Here is a 16,243-nt window from a genome sequence, read left to right as displayed (position 1 = left end):
TTTAATTCCACAGTCACTGCCATGGTCCAGGATGCCAGCATTCTCACCCAGACTGCTCCAGGGACCTCTTGAATGGTTTCCCTGCCTCCACGTTTACTCCTCTCTAATCCATTCCCTACACATTACTCAAAGTGATCTCTTACAAATTTGAATAGGGCAGCTCTGGCTTAAAATTCTCCAATAGCTTCCCCTTGACTTTGGCATAATGTCAGAAACCTTTAACATGATTTTCAAAGGCCACCCAAAATCTGATTCCTGCCTTCGTTCGTAGCTTTATCTCTTAGCACTTTTTCTCTTCACTCTTTCTACTCCAGCCATCTTGGACTTGTTTTAGTTCTATGAATGCACCATATTATCTTGATTTGGGGCCTGCAAATACGTACTTCCTTCAGCCTGGGACCGTCTTCACCAACTTGATTTACCTGTTTCTCCAACACCTTTTGAACCTTCAGATATTTCGTTAAGCCCCCAATCTAGTATTGTCTTCTCTGACCCTCTCTATTGCACCTGTGTTTTTCTACTAGACCCTAAACTCCATGAGGTCAAGGATCAGAGCTACCTGATAACACGGATGTATCCCCAGTGCCTAGGACAATACCTGGCAATGACAGGTACTCAATAACTACTTGCTGAACAATAAAATAGTATCTGGCTCAAAGTTCCCATTTTGGAGACAGGAAAACTAGGATCCAAAGAAAGGAGGCAACTCATTCAAAACTATAGAGCCCAGATGAAGACGAATAGAGGACCAGAGCCTCTTGATTTCCAGATCCCTTCTCTTTCCAGTACAGCATGTACTTGTCAATAATTTAGTAACCAAAGGGAAGCAGACTGAATTCCCAATGTCTTGTGAAAGCCAGAGCAAGCTTGTGTTTATAAACACAGCTGACATAGTTGTTGTTTTCTTTGTTTGTTTTAAGTAAAAGGCCTGGAAGTCCAACCCAAAAATAAAGTCCACATTTCCAAGTACGGGCTCCTACGTCTATTCCCTCCAGCCCCCCATTCTGCTCATTGTCCATCTTTCCTCCCCTCATTGACCAGAGCCATCAGCTGGTATTCAGAGTTGAATGATTCCTTCATTCTGTTTCCTGTCAGAGTTCTTGGCCTTCTTTAATAGAAATTGATAAGAGGCCAGACAAGAAATTTAGACAAGGCTTTATTTCAGGTTCCCTCTCTCCTTCCCAGTTTCCTTCCAGCCCTTCTTGTCTTTTGGGTGCTTTGGTGCCACCCTTGGTCTCTCCAAGTCCTGGTTTTAGACTGAACCACTCTGCTTGCCTTCTTCCTCTAAAGTTGATTTGAAATGCATTATGGCTTAGCCAGAGGCCCTTGTACCATCAACCAGTTTAAGGCCGGCCCCAAAGGCTAGACCAGGGTGTCTATGCCCCACTTCTTTTTTTCTTTGCTTTTTTTAGGGCTGCACCCATGGCATATGGAAGTTCCCAGGCTAGGGGTCGAATCAGAGCTACAGCTGCTGGCCTATGCCACAGCCACAGCAGCTCGGGATCTGAGCCACATCTGCAACCTACACCACAGCTCACCGCAATGCCGGATCCTTAACCCACTGAACAAGGCCAGGGGTCAAACCCTCAACCTCATGGTTACTAGTCAGATTCATTTCCACTGTGCCACAACAGGAACTCCTCCAACTTCTTTTTTTTTTAATGATTTTTTATTTTTTCCATTATACTTGGTTTACAATGTTCTGCCCCATTTCTAATATGTTTTGGAGATCCTAAACATAGAGCTTTAAGGCGTGTGGAGGGAGAGATAGATGGATAGATAGCCTGTGTCTTAGATAATTTGGTTACTTACCAGCCTAAACATAAATTGACCCTAGTGACCACCCAGTATCCCTTGCAGCACAGTCGTTGTCTACTATGTTAATGCTGTCATATTTTGATTCTTTGCTGCCGATTATGGTTCCTGATCTGTTGGCCAAGGAATCTACCCAATACAAAATTAACTTTGAAGCAGGAAGTGTACCTTTCCTGAGAGCTTTTAGGATGTTGCATTTTCTAGAGTTGCAATCTCCCATTGGCTCACTCCATCCTAAACAAAGTTCCTCCCTTGCAGTCATAAATGAAGCATATCCTGGCTAAAGAACTTTGTGGATTAGAGCGACCGATTGACTTTGGCAACTAAAGGAGTAGTAGAGGTGATTCCTGTTCATCAATGTGTTTGGTTTAATAGATGGGGCCCTTCTTCTATATAAAGAAGAAATTAGAGTCAGAAGAAATATATCGATTAGAAGAAAAGGACGTCATTGAGATTCTGGAAATTACCAGCAGGTGAAGAGGACATTTGGTGGGAATCATGGGGCAAAGTGGAGAACTGGATTAATGGGCAGTTGAGGTCAGAAGGTGGCTATTGGAATGCTGTAACCACTTTGAAACCACACACCTCAAGTGTTGAATGGATCTTATAAACAGATGCTGAAGCCTTACATGATGATGACAAACCTCCAGATGGATATGGAGACTGAGATCTAAGCCTTAGCCTCATTTACCATCAGCAAGAAGCTGATGATGACAGCAGTGAGCTGCAGAGGAGAGAGGGATGATTGTATCTGTATCATTGGGTGGTATCAACCTCAGAGCAGCAGGGCTATTGCTTGCAGATGGAGGAGTAATCATCAGGAAATGATAATGAGGAGCCATTCGAATAGTAACGCCCACCACCTTCCCCAGCCTACCCACTCCACCAACCTGAAACATACACCCAAGTGATATATATTAATTCTAACTTTTAATAATGTTTCTGGGAAAATAAGGTTTGTTTCATTTGATGGGTAAATAGTAGTAGTGGTGATAATAATAACCACAACTGTACTTTTAATCATTCATTCCATAACAACAGATCTACAAAATTGGTATTCATATTCCCCTTTTTCTTTTTCATTGAGACTCAGCACGTTAAAAGGCAGAGCTGGGTTTTGAATCACAGTATCTATACCGTCAAAGCCTTTGTTCCACAGTGAGTGGTTAAGAGTAGAATTCCAAAACTGAATGTCTCCTTACCTTTCAGTTGGGGATATAAAGTAGCTAAAGTGTTTAGCACAGTGCTGGGCTGTAGTAAGTGCTCAATAAATGGTAGCTGCCACTATTATTGTTGTTGTGTTATTATTTATGTTATAGCTCACTGTAGTAATTTATGTTCTCAACCAGAAACATCAGCAGGACCATTTCTTTTCCAGTCAATAATAGATTATTAGATGGGTGATAGCTTGCAGTTTTGAAGTCTATAATCTATCTAATGCTTTTAGCAAGAATCTTGATCTTTTGGCTTTGAGGAAACCGATAAGAGGCAAGTCAAACTCATGTAAGTAGAATGAATACTTGTTCAGCTATTCATACTAAGGCCCAACCCCTAAGGAGTCAGGCCATGTCTTTGGACTGAAGCTCAAAATATCACAGTAGAAGGTAGACTTACTTGTCGTGGAACCTCTCCTCTGTGCCATGTTTGCTGTGACTGAGTTGGACTGAATCTCTGCCTTGCTGGTGAAACACGGTGGACATATCCCCTCTTAGAGTGGATCTAGTTGTTTAAAAAAAAAAAACCCCTAATAAAATGTACCATTGGGAGTTACTGGTTCACTTGTCAACTGAGAGTTAATCAAAAAGAGACATGTACATGGAACCAACAGATTGCAGAGCTGGCAAAGACTTTAGAAATAATTTAATCCAACCTCTTTATTTTGCTGATAAGGAAAGTGAGTCCCAGGGAGGGGAAGGGTCTTACTCAGGGTCATACAGCTGGCAGTAATTTTGTTTCAAAAATTAATATGAACAATCTTTCCATACATGAATGAATCCATCTTTCTGCCTTTGTAAGCACAATATCATGACTGTAATTGAATTTGTCTTTGATGGTGGAGAAAGTAAGCTTTTAGAGTTTTACAGGGTCCTAAAGTCATCAAATTCAGATAAATTGTCATGAACTAATGCTGGAGATCTGCCTGTTGGCTGTGACCTCCTCCAGGAATGGCTCTGGTCTTATTCATAAGTTAAAGCAAGTTTCAAATCCTAGCTAAGCCATTTACTAACTTAGGGACTCTAACCTCTCTGAGCCTCTATATCCTCAGTATGAATTTAGATAATAAGACCTACATTACAGAGTGTTTGTGCACATCAAATGATTCTGATATACACCGTGCCTCACCAAAATAGACATTTACATTTAAATGTATACTTTCAACTAACCTTTAGCTAATGTCCTGCCAAAAGCAAGGTATACACCGATGAATAAGAAAGACAAGAAACTTGGCTTCACAGAGCTTAGGTTCACAAGGGATGATTTGAGATGAGGGCCAAAGGAAGAAGTAAACAGAAAAGGAGGATGAAGATACATTAAAATATAATTTCAGGCCATGCTAAATGCTGTGAAGGGTTTATGAAGACAAGAAAATGAGATCACGTGATAGATGGGTTTGGGAGAGGTAGGCTGTTTCAGCCAAAAGTGACCGAAGGCATTCTGTTTGAGATTATATTTGAAGAAGACCTAAATCATAGGAAAAAGCCAGTCTCAGATCCAGAAGAGCATTCCTGAAACAGACATGAAGGCCCTGGGTGGGAGCAAACTTGCCACGTTGAATCAGCAGCACCATAGCTATTGCATTTCCAGAATGGCGAGCACAGTGAGCAAGATATGAGGTGAGGTCGAAGATGTCTGCACAAGTATGACCTTAAAGTTCTATCTAGGCCATCTGAGGAAATCTGAATTTTATCCAAAAAGCAATGTGGTCTGTTTCTCTTCTGTAGATAGGTTCATTTGTGCCATATTTTAGATTCTACATATAAGTGATGTTATATGGTATTTGTCTTTCTCTTTCTAATTCACTTCACTTAGTACAAGAATCTCTAGTTACAGCCATGTTGCTGCAAATAGCATTATTTTGTTCTTTTTTATGGCTGAGTAGTATTCCATTTTATATGTTTAGAATGGATAAACAATGAGGTCCTACTATACAGCACAGGGAGCTCTATCCAATCTCTTGGGATAGAACATGATGGAAGATAGTATGAGAAAAAGAATGTATATATATGTGTGTTATATATATATTGCTCTATGCTATGCAACTATGCTATATATGCTATATATATAACACACATATATATGCTATATATATGCTATATATGTGTGTTATATATATATTGCTCTATTGCAACTATGCTCTAATAAAAATAAAATTAAAAAGGAAAACAATGGGGAAGTTCCCATTGTGGCTCAGCAGGTTAAGGGCCCAGTGTTTTCTCAGTGAGAATGTGGGTTCGATCCCTGGCCTCACTCAGTGGGTTAAGGATCTAGTGTTGCCACAAGCTGGGTGTAGGTTGCTATGCGGCTCCCATCTGGTATTGTTGTGACTGTGGAGTAGGCTGGCAGCTGCAGCTCCAATTTGACCCCTAGCCCGGGATCTTCTATGTGCTGCCACATTTGCTCCCATAAAAAGAAAAAAGAAAAAAAAGAGCAGTGGGGGTCTATTACAGTCTTTAGGAATGAGAAGTGTTAAACCACAGTGAGAGACTATGATATAAAAAAAATAAATATTTGATCTCTGTGCTTGATTCCTGGCACTCAGCTCCTAAACCCTGGGACTCTGGAGTGAAGTGTGTCTTTTGTATACTAATAAGATGTATACTAAGAAGCATCAACACAGGGGCGGATCACCAGAAAGACTCAGTTATGATTAGAGGGCTGGAATTTTCAGCCCCACTCCCTGACCTCCAAGGAGGGGAGGGGGCTGGAGACTCAGCTCATCACCAATGGTGAGTTTATTATACCTATATAATGAAACCCCCATAAAGCCCCCTAAACAGCAGGGTTTGGGCAGCTTCAGTTGATATGTCCCAGAGAGAGCACGGAAGCTCTGTCCCCACCCCCATCACTCCTTGCCCTGTGCATCTCTTCCATTTGTTCCAGAGTTATATTCTTGATAATAAATGGGGCATAGCAAGTAAACTGTCTTCCTGAGTTCTGTGAGCCATTCCAGAAAACCTGAAGTGGGAGGGATGATCATGGGAGCCCCCAGTTTATAGCTGGTCAGGCAGAAGTACAGGAGGCATGTAACTGGCATTTGAAGTGAGGGCAGTCTTGTAGGACTGAGTCCTTACCCTCTGGAGTCTGACACTAAACTCTGGGTAATGAGTGTCAGAGCTGAATTGTTGAACACCACTTGGTATCTGGAGAGTTGGAGAATTGATTGGTGGGAGGAACCCAAACATTTGGCGCCAGAAATATTGTGGGTAAAAATAGCTCACAGAAACAAAATCCAATTTACCTCATTTGTTGATCCTTCCAACAAATACTTAAAGATTGCCTATTCTGGCCAGGCGCGGTTTCTGGTGCAATGAATGACTCAAATAAAAGCCCCTGGCCGCATGGAGCTTGCATGCTAATCGAATAATAAATTTTAAAAAGTTTCTGGAACCTTTACCATGTGCTGGCAGTGGTCTCAGTGCTTTGCCTGAAATAACCCACATGGCTCACAAAACAGTCCTAATAGCGGCATACTGTTCTTATCCTCATTTTTAGACAAGGAAACAAACAAATGAAAAAGTGATTTGGTCATGATAATGCATTATCATGAGTGGTAAAGCCTGATTTCAGACTACTCTGGTAGTCTGCTACAATCAGAGTCTATCTTTTTTCTTTTTCTTTTTTTTTTTTTTTTTTTTTTTTTTTTTTTTTTTGTCTTTTCTAGGGCCGCACAGGCGGCATATGGAAGTTCCTAGGCTAGGGGTCTAATCGGAGCTGTAGCCACCGGCCTGCACCAGAGCCACCACAAGCCGTGTCTGCAAACTACACCACAGCTCCCGGTAATTCCAGATCCTTAACCCACTCTGCAAGGCCAGGGATCGAACCCGCAACCTCATGGTTCCTAGTCAGATTTGTTAAACACTGAGCCACAACGGGAACTCCAGAGTCTATCATTTTTAATCACTGCACTCTATTTTCTGTCTTTCTAAAGAATCACTTTGACTGGCCTTGACTGTTGCTAGGGTACCAGTTAGGAGATATTGTTCAGAGAGTGGGGTACTCAAATTTTCAACAATGCTGTGAGTAGATATTATTATTCCCACTTCATAGGTGGGAAAACTGAGGCTTCGTTCACGTATCTGGTAAGTAGCAGGACTCAGCATCTATCCCAAGCTTATTTATCTCTAAAACCCGATATCTTTCCACTGTCATCTCCAATTCCTGCAAAACTAGAGAGCTCCAGGCCCCTACCCCTCCTTTATGATCAAGAGACCAATCTGAGGTGAATTTTAAGAGTCAATATTGGAGAACGAGGCATTTGAAAATTTTTATTTCCATTTGGTAGGTATTACATAATAAAAAATTAAATGAAATATAAATATACTAACACATACACTTAATAACACATACAGCATTTTTTTCTTTTATGCTTTTTAAATCGGTATAGTGTACGTAAAGTGAAATTCACAGATCTTAAGTGTACAGCTTGATGAATTTTGAGAAATGTGTGTACCTGTGTAATCAACCTCATTAAACAAGATGTGTGGCGGGGAGGACATGTAGGGAGCTATGTAGGTTGATGGATTGATACCATGTGTTTAAGGTTATAAAGGAGGTGTGAGTCTTCATGTCACAATTGGTGATGAAGACCTACCTCACTCTTTCCGTCCCTCCACATCCCGCTTCTAAACTGACATGGTTGTTTCCAGTGCATGGAGGTCAGGCAGAAGACCAGGTGCCGGTCAAAAGATGACTGTATCAAAAATCAAAACAAAACAAAACAAATAGAAGAACAACTAGCCATTTCTTCATGCTTGTTGGGGGAAAATCACGTTGCCCTACTTTGTTTTTCTTTGAAAGGGTCATGTGCCTCAGCCCACACATTATCATGTGAACTTGTTGTTCCAGTAAAATGAGTCAGAGTTCCTCAAGAAGGCAGATTCATGTATTTCAGAGCTGTGTGTCAGCATCTCTGAAAAAAGGTGCAGTGTACAGGATTGGTGCTTCTCAGGCACAAGCACACGCTCATTCTTAGCCAAGGAGATCACACAGCTAATGAGCAGCAGAAGTGGGATTTGAACTCAAGCCCAGAGGACGCAAGCATCAGGCTTTTTGCATTGTAGGGGGGAAGTGTGTAGGGTCTGAGCGCAGGGCTAAGCAAAGGCCTGGAGTCAGAAGGGGCTCTAAATTCTGGCTTTTCTGCATTTTTGACCTTGGGCAAATTCTTTATACTCTCTCAGTTCACTTCTTGGTCCATGAAGGGGGAAGAGGTGATGATATCTGTGTCATAAAGTCGTTTTGAGAATTTCAAGAGTCACGTCCATAAAGCGATTAGTGCAGCGCACAGCACAGAGCAAGCACCTGGGAAATGTTGGCTTGAACCGGTAACCTAGCAACTGCCACGGAATTGGCTGCTGGGACAATGAATGCTTTGTTTTTCTGATCATACCCCATCAGTTATAAAAATTTTGAGCTTGCATCCTCAATATGTGGAAATGTATTTATGAAGAGGCATACACATGTTTTATTGGGCTTATAGGTTATCTATATTATAAATATAGCTGAAATAAAAGATTTCAAATATTTGCTCATCATGATGTTATTATACTAACATTAGACAGTGTCTAAAGATCCACAATCTAAGGCCAGGTGAGTTTTGAATGATTTTTTTTATTATTTCTAAATGATTTTGTATGTGCCACTGTATTTATATCTCAAACAGTATTCTTGATCATTTTAATTTTTGTCTCAATTCTTGTCATAGTCTAAGCCGTCTTTGTTTTTACCTTATACTGTGAAAAGCTAATACCAGGGAAAAGTGTCATCATTTTTCCTTTTTGTTTACTTGAATCTGCACCGTGACCATTGCCTTTAGTCCTTTGGCCAAGTCTTTCTCAGTTGCTTGCCCATTTTGTGAGAGTTTGTTTAAATAAAATTAGATAGCCCCTATACACTCCCACCCTGGAACATGTAGATGACGATGGGTAGCAAACCCCTGGAAGCTGGGGACATAGACTGGAGGGCATGCTGTCATGCCCCCATGATGTAAGGCTCTCACTCTTACCTTGGGAGATTTCACGTGTCTTACTCACTCATGACTGTCTGATGAGGGACCAACGGGTGGTGCTGGTGACAATCTGCGTATTAAGTGCTGGTAAAGTTGAATTCATTTCTTTAGACTACACGTCTTATAAACGGCACTTCCAGTATGTTTTTCTGGAATCCTAACCAACCACTTCAGCACTCCCTGGAGTGAATGTTTACCATTTTAGAAACACCATTCGATGATCTTCCATAACCTCTGTCATGAAAGTCATCACCCTTTCATTCAGCAGCTCAGCAAACATTAACCAAGCCCCTGTAAGTGATAGGACCATGTTGGGCATGAGACCTACACTGGCATGCTTACTACCTTCAGGGAGTTCATGGAATAGCTCTCCCCAGGCCAGGTTCTGGTTATTCTTCCTGATAGACCATGACGCTGCACACTGCCAAGTTTGCAGTGTCCTTTGATTCCTGGCTCTAGACTACCTATAGCCTTCCCAAAGTCTTTTTTTTTTTTTTTTTTTTTTTTTTTTTTTTTTAGGACCACACCTAAGGCATATGGAAGTTCCTGGCCTAGGGGTCAGATTAGAGCTGTAGCTGAGACCTACAACCACAGCCACAGCAATGCCAGATCCGAGCCACATCTGTGACCTATATAGCAACTTGGGCAACGCCGGATCCTTAACCCACTGAACAAGGCCAGGGATCAAACCCACATCCTCATAGATACTAGTTGGGTTCTTAACCCACTGAGCAACAATGGGAACTCCAACCTTCCCAAGTCTTAAGGCCGTTGTTCCCCTTCCCCTGCGCAGGGGAAAAGGTATCAGGTCCCATGCTTCCCAGATTTCCCGCGTTTGTGTGTCTGCCACTCATGGAATCCCCATCTTCTGCAAGGGGGCTGAAGAGCCCCTACCTTTCTTAAACCTAACTTCCCTGGGTAGCTCACTCAGTGTAGCCGGAAGCCCTTGGCTGGCTCCCAAGCCAGGCCGTAACCCGTGAGAACTGGGAGTTCCCTGTGCCCACACAGCCTGATGACGGCCGGCTCTGCTCCCAGGGAAGTGGTGAGCAGCCTGTGCAGACGGGTATCTCAGCCTTGACACACCAGCGAAGGGTCAGCTCCCATGAATGCGGTCTTTCATGGCCTTGGTACAGGGCTCCTATTTTTTCCCTACAGAAACCCTTGCACTTGCTTTCAGAAGTGACGATCAAATGTGAACTTTCATGGTTTATTTATAGCTCGGCCTTATAGAGAGAAAGAAAAGAAGTGATTAAAATGCAATTTTACCAAATATTTTGTTTTCAAAAGCTTTCATTGTGTGGGCAAAAAGGAAAGAGAAGAGCCCCTGTATTCGTTGTGCTGTCTAGACTCCCAAACAAAGAGGGTAGCGTGCCGCAAATCCAGATTGTCCGGCTCCAGCCTGCTGACAAAAAGTATGAATTTTGAGGCCAACTTCAAATACACTCTTTTAACAGAAATATATTGTGGAGGTGACTATATTTAGCACTGTCAGCATTTCCATAATAAATTCATATTGTTATGCTGTGGTAATTTCCAGATTTACTGCAGCCCGTGGGTTCATGAGGTTTCAGTTTTATGTTAATTATTTGGAGAAATGGGAAAACTCAGCAGTGCTATTTCTGATGACAGCACTGATTCTCTGGGCATTCTCCACATTGTGTCAAATACCCTTAATGAGCCCTGCCTCCCAAGAGAGACAAAAGTGAGCACAAGTCATTCTGGCTGCTTGTAGAAGCATAACTTTTTTTTTTTAAGAGTGCAGTATAGTTTTATTTTCTTTAAAATGATCAAATCCCTACATGCCACTCTAGAAAGTTAAGAAGACATACAGAAAAGCAAGTTCGCAAGAGAAAAATCATCACCCATGCTCTTGAACCTGTTAGTATTTTATATATTTTCATCCAGTGTTTACTATGCATGTGTTTCTTGGGTTTAGCACAAACACAGTTTTTGAGGTAGAAATGAAAAACAACTGTGTTTGTGTTGTTTTGCTCTACTTATTTATTTGTTGACATATAGTTGATTTACTGTTTCTGGTGTTCAGCAAACTGATTCAGTTATATACATCATATATTAGGTTATATATGGATGTGTGTGTGTGTATGTACATACACATACATAACCTTTTTCATATTCTTTTCCATTATGGTTTATTACAAGATATTGGTTATAGTTCCTGGTGCTAGAGTAGGACCTTTTGTTTATTATTTTATATGTAGTAGTCATATCAGCTAGTGCCAAATTCCTAATTTATCCCTCCCTCCCTTCCCCTTTGGTAACTATAAGTTTGTCTTCTATGTCTGTGAGTCTGTGAGAAACAACTGTATTTTTCACATACACTGTCCATTTTCTCTGCCCTGGTTAAAAATTCTGATAATTCTGTTACTTTCTTAGATAAGTAGAAAGCCACTTAGATAATACAAGTTTTATGGTCCCTTTAAGTTGTGATACCTAACCAAAATCCAGACATTAGAGTATCAAGAAATATATAATAGTCATCACTTCTCATCTAAAGATAAGACAACTCCTTACTCCTTGAGCCAAGGATGCTATCTGTACATGTCAGGAAGGAGATGGCTGTGATCAGATTCTTCTTTTTTCCTCATTCACTTTCTCTCCAGTATATTAGCTTTCTTCTTGTTCTTCTGATGTGGTTGGAGGGTGTGAGGGAAGAGAGCTTAGCAGTGTAGGAAAGTTCTTTTTTTAATGAATTTTATTACATTTATAGTTGTACAACCCAATTTTATAACATTTCTATCCCAAATCCCCAACACATCTCCCCACCCCCAACCTGTCTTATTTGGAAACCATAAGTTTTTCAAAGTCTGTGAGTCAGCATCTGTTCTGCAAAGAAGTTCACTGTGTCCTTTTTTAGATTCCCCATGAAAGTGATAGCATATGATGTTGGTGTCTCACTGTCTGACTAACTTCACTTAGCATGATAATTTCTGGGTCCATCCATGTTGCTGCAAATGCCATTCTTTCTTTCCTTTTAATGGCGGAGTAATATTCCATCATGTATGTGTACCACATCTTCTTTATCCACGCCTCTGTCAATGGACATTTAGGTTACTTCCATGTCTTGGCTATTGTATATAGTGCTGCAATGAACATGTATCTTTTCGGAAAGTTCTTATCTTGATCAGCGCTGCCATAAATGGACTTCATGCCCTCTTAGTTTAGACCAGGACCTCTTAGTTATGTGTTTACAGCTAGACTCTGTCATAGCATAGTTTCTTTCTTTCTTTTTTGAGACTTTTCCACTTATGGACACCTCTCACTTAAGTTTATCTTGTCCTGGTCCACACCTTTTAGTCTAGTAAATTGCTTACTTTTTTAATTCCTTAGAAATCCCATAGGTTGTCTCAGGCTTCTTTTTGTAGACTCCCTCTGCCTCCCTAGGTGGGCATCTTGGATGGGATCTAAGACAACCCATGATGCACTCTCACCTGTGGGCAACCTTGCATTCATGGGAAACAGTCATGCCTTTTAAGTCAGATAGACTCTGGCAGTGCTGGCTGATCACAATCCTTCACGTCTACACTGAAGCCAGAGCTGCTTCTACAGACAGGAGACTCAGTCTATCCAGATCCCTGTGCGTCTCAGGGAAGCCATGCTCTCTTGATTCGTGAAGGGAAGACTCCTCATATAATCCCTTGCAAAGAGTTCTGAGGCTTGATAAACACACAGCTCTTCCTAAAAATCCATCTTTTTCTGACCTTCCATGTAGATGAAAGGTTTAAGAGTTAATGGATCCTCCACTACTCTTTTTACAAATTCTTCAGGGTGGTCTATTTCCAACTCACTTTGGTATCTTATATCTGTCATCTTTAGATCTCAGCCAAAACTTTCATTTTAGCATTCTTTCACGTGTATGATCCTTAAGTTCATTCATCCCATAGACATTCACTGAGTGCTTACCATACGCCAGATGCTGAGTTTGGCAATGGAAATAATTATAACAGTTCCTGCCTCGAGGAGCTCAGTGTAGTTGGAGCGGCTGATGTGCTAACAAAAAAATTGTGGTGCCATGTGATAAATGCTGTGATGGATGGAAGGACAAGTTGCTTGGTTAGCAAATAACTCATTCTAGGTGGGAGGCAGGCAGTGGGGGATGAGTCAGGAAAAATCTTTTGTGGAATCGACACCTAAGCTAAGTTTAACATTTAAATCTGTACTTTCCTGAGAAACAAAATAACCTCTTCTTAAACCTTTAAAATCTTTATTGCTGGTATTCCTCAATAATTTATTTTAAAAATAAGCAAAGGGAACACAAAGAAAAGAATTCCCTGCTACCTGTCATTGGTCCACACATCTGTTACAATAGGAAGGAAGTGACATTTATGGAGCTCCTTCTAGAATATAAGTTTCCTGGATCCCACCCATGAAGGTGGTCCTAGAATGTCAGTTCAAGTCCAAGACCCAAGCACAACCTTGAGGAGTATTCCCGAAGGGTATTTTCAAGATTCAGAGGAGGCAAGAGGAGGTGAGGTCCTCCCTAAGCAGGCAGAGCAGAACCCCTCTATGAAGCAAGAAACAAGCACAGAATAAGAGAACCAGTGACAAAGTTGGTGACAGGTTTGGGTGAGACCATCTTAGCAAGACGGAGGCTTGCTTTTGGGAATCGGAAGTTAGTTTATGAAGGAAAATGTTCCAACACCATGTTGGGTGAGCAGAGCTCTTAAAATCTTCTTAAGTGGACTGGCAGTGACTACACTAAGGTGTGTTTGACTGTTTGCTCTTTTACAAAATGACCCAGACCACCCTTTGTTGGTTTTATTCTTTCACCTTGATTTTCCTTTTCAACAGTTTTTCATGATTTGTGTGTGTGTGTGTGTGTGTGTGTGTGTGTGTGTGTGTGTCTCTTTAGGGCCGCCCCCATGGCATATGGAGGTTCCCAGGCTAGGGGTCACATCAGAGCTGTAGCTGCAGCCTTTACCACAGCCACAGCAATGCCAGATCCAAGCTGTGTCAGCAACCTACACCACAGCCCACAGGAACACCAGATCCTTAACCCACTGAGCAATGCCAGGGATCAAACCTGTGTCCTGATGGATGCTAGTCACATTTCTGCTGAGCCATGATGGGAATTCTAATTTTTCATGAATTTAAAAAAATCTCCTCTTTCATAAGCTGCCATTTCTTTCCACTGTCAATCTGCTTGCTACTCTCTGCATCTCTGATCTCCCAGACAAAGCTTTGAAAGCCACTGGGTCTAGGAAACTGGATATCTAGTTCACAATGTCCATGGCATCTTTGGGGAAGAGTGGGTAAAATATCCTAACCAGACTGGAAATATGTCTGTGGTTAGCAAGTGAAAATGTGTCAAGTTTATCAATCCTTGACTAATGATTGCAAAGAAGTTTTATCTGCTTCTAGCATAGTATTTATCACACTCCATTTTAATCACAGTAAATGTCTTTTCCATTCTGTGGTGAGCTCCTTGGTGAAGGGACCCATTCATTCTTTGTCTCTGTATTATTATTGAATGCTGTACTTGGCACATAGAAGGGACTCAGTATGTTTTATGAATATTCTAGGTACTGAGATTAAGCAGCAAATGGACCAAGCTCCCAGCCTGTGTACTTACATTCTGGTTAAAATAAGAAGTGGACAGGCAGAGAGGAACATACAAACCAGTACATGGCTTGTCAGAAGGGAATTAGCGATAAATAATAAATATAGTATTTAGGAATTCCCCTTATGGCTCAGCAGGTTAAGAACCTGATATAGTCTCCGTGAGGATGTGGGTTCAATTCCTGGCCTCACTCAGTGGATTAAGGATCCATCATTGCCATGAGCTGCAATGTAGTTCACAGATGCAGCTAGCCTCTGTCATTGCTATGCTGTGGTGTAGGCCTGCAGCTGCAGCTCCATTTGACCCCAACCTGGGAACTTCCATATGATGTAGGTGAAGCCCTAAAAAGAAAATAATAATAAATACATGTTTATATAATGCTATAATTATATATGTAAATCACAAGGTGGCAAGGATGGGCAAGGAGACAGTTACATATGACTTGAAGATACCCAGAGGCTTTCACATGCTGTGTGGTGGTCAGCTTTTTTTTATTATTTTTAATTTTTGGGGGGGCCATACCCCCAGCATTTGGAGATCCCCAGGCTAGGGGTTGAATCAGAGCTGTAGCCGCCAGCCTGTGCCATAGCCACAGTAACACTAGATCCGAGTCGCATCTGTGACCTACACCACAGCTCCTGGCAACACTGGATCCTTAACCCACTGAGCGAGGCCAGGGATTGAACCTGCCTCCTCATGGATGCTAGCCAGATTTATTTCCTCTGAGCCACGATGGGAACTCCCAGTAGTCAACTTTTTATATTCTTTCTTTCTCCGCTAGTATATGAGTTTCTCCAGGACAAAGAATATATCTTATGCAAATGTGTATCCCTAGCATAATGTCTGGCACCTAGTGAGTAATTAATAAATAAGAAGTTGTATATGTGTGACCCCAGGGTGACCACTTTCTTAACAATAATAGCTCCTAAGACAGAACCTCTTCTGAGCAGCTTTGTCATGCTGTTGCTTGCAGTCTCCCCAGTCAAGTCTTCAGAATCCAAAGTTTGGGTTCACTTCCTCCCCTCCTAACTTTCCCATATATTTAGCAGCATTGGGAGACCACCCAAGGTAACCTGACTTTTCCATCCATATAATGGAGCCAACACAACCTGTGATTAATTTCACTGCTCTTCACTCCCAACCATGTGTGCCCAAGACCCCACAACTTGCCAAGGGCCTGATTGACCCATTGTAAAGTTAGCAATGTCCTGAAGTCTGGTCAGTTAGGCTCAGACCAGAGGTCTCATCTCTATACACACAGCAGCAGAGACTGCTAGACAAAAACTAAAAGTGAAATGAAGAGGTATGAAATTCTTTGTCCTACAGTACAGGTACCAAGTGGCTACCGTTAGGTGCTGTTGTCATGAGTTAACTTGACACCGTGTTCAGAGGCTGATTATGTTGCCCTCTTAAGCCCTCATGTCCGGGCAATGCAAAGGGGAAGTCATTCTCTCCCACCGCCCCCTACAAGCCATAGCAAAAGTGCTTGGCTTTCCTTGTTGTTTATGTCCCAGAGGTTTTAATATTCATCCATTTATTAAGCCCAGTCCATGTGGTCATAGATGTAACTTTTATGTTCTTTTTTTTTTTTGGATTTTTAGGGCTGCACCCGTGGCATATAGAGG

At 41.6% G+C, this 16,243-nt stretch overlaps 1 protein-coding gene across 18 annotated transcripts in view; it reads left to right on the top strand.

Annotated features, from left to right (window-relative positions):
* Positions 1 to 16,243, top strand: part of FGGY (FGGY carbohydrate kinase domain containing) — a 458,257-nt gene that overhangs the window by 434,503 nt on the left and 7,511 nt on the right. The window contains exon 16 of one of the 18 annotated variants that reach the window (XM_021097798.1): positions 2,191 to 2,288. The exons of 16 other annotated variants lie outside the window; for them this stretch is intronic. In XM_021097798.1, coding sequence (XP_020953457.1) covers positions 2,191 to 2,288 — 98 coding nt within the window. Of the gene's footprint in view, positions 1 to 524; positions 579 to 2,190; positions 2,289 to 16,243 lie in introns of those variants that run through there. One more of the 18 variants, XM_021097807.1, reaches the window with a different exon arrangement.

This window comes from Sus scrofa, chromosome 6 (genome assembly GCF_000003025.6).
Source record: "Sus scrofa isolate TJ Tabasco breed Duroc chromosome 6, Sscrofa11.1, whole genome shotgun sequence".
In the NCBI taxonomy this organism is placed as follows: domain Eukaryota; kingdom Metazoa; phylum Chordata; class Mammalia; order Artiodactyla; family Suidae; genus Sus; species Sus scrofa.
The sequence above is the reverse complement of the archived record's forward strand: the minus strand, read 5'-3'. Positions and strand labels throughout refer to the sequence as shown.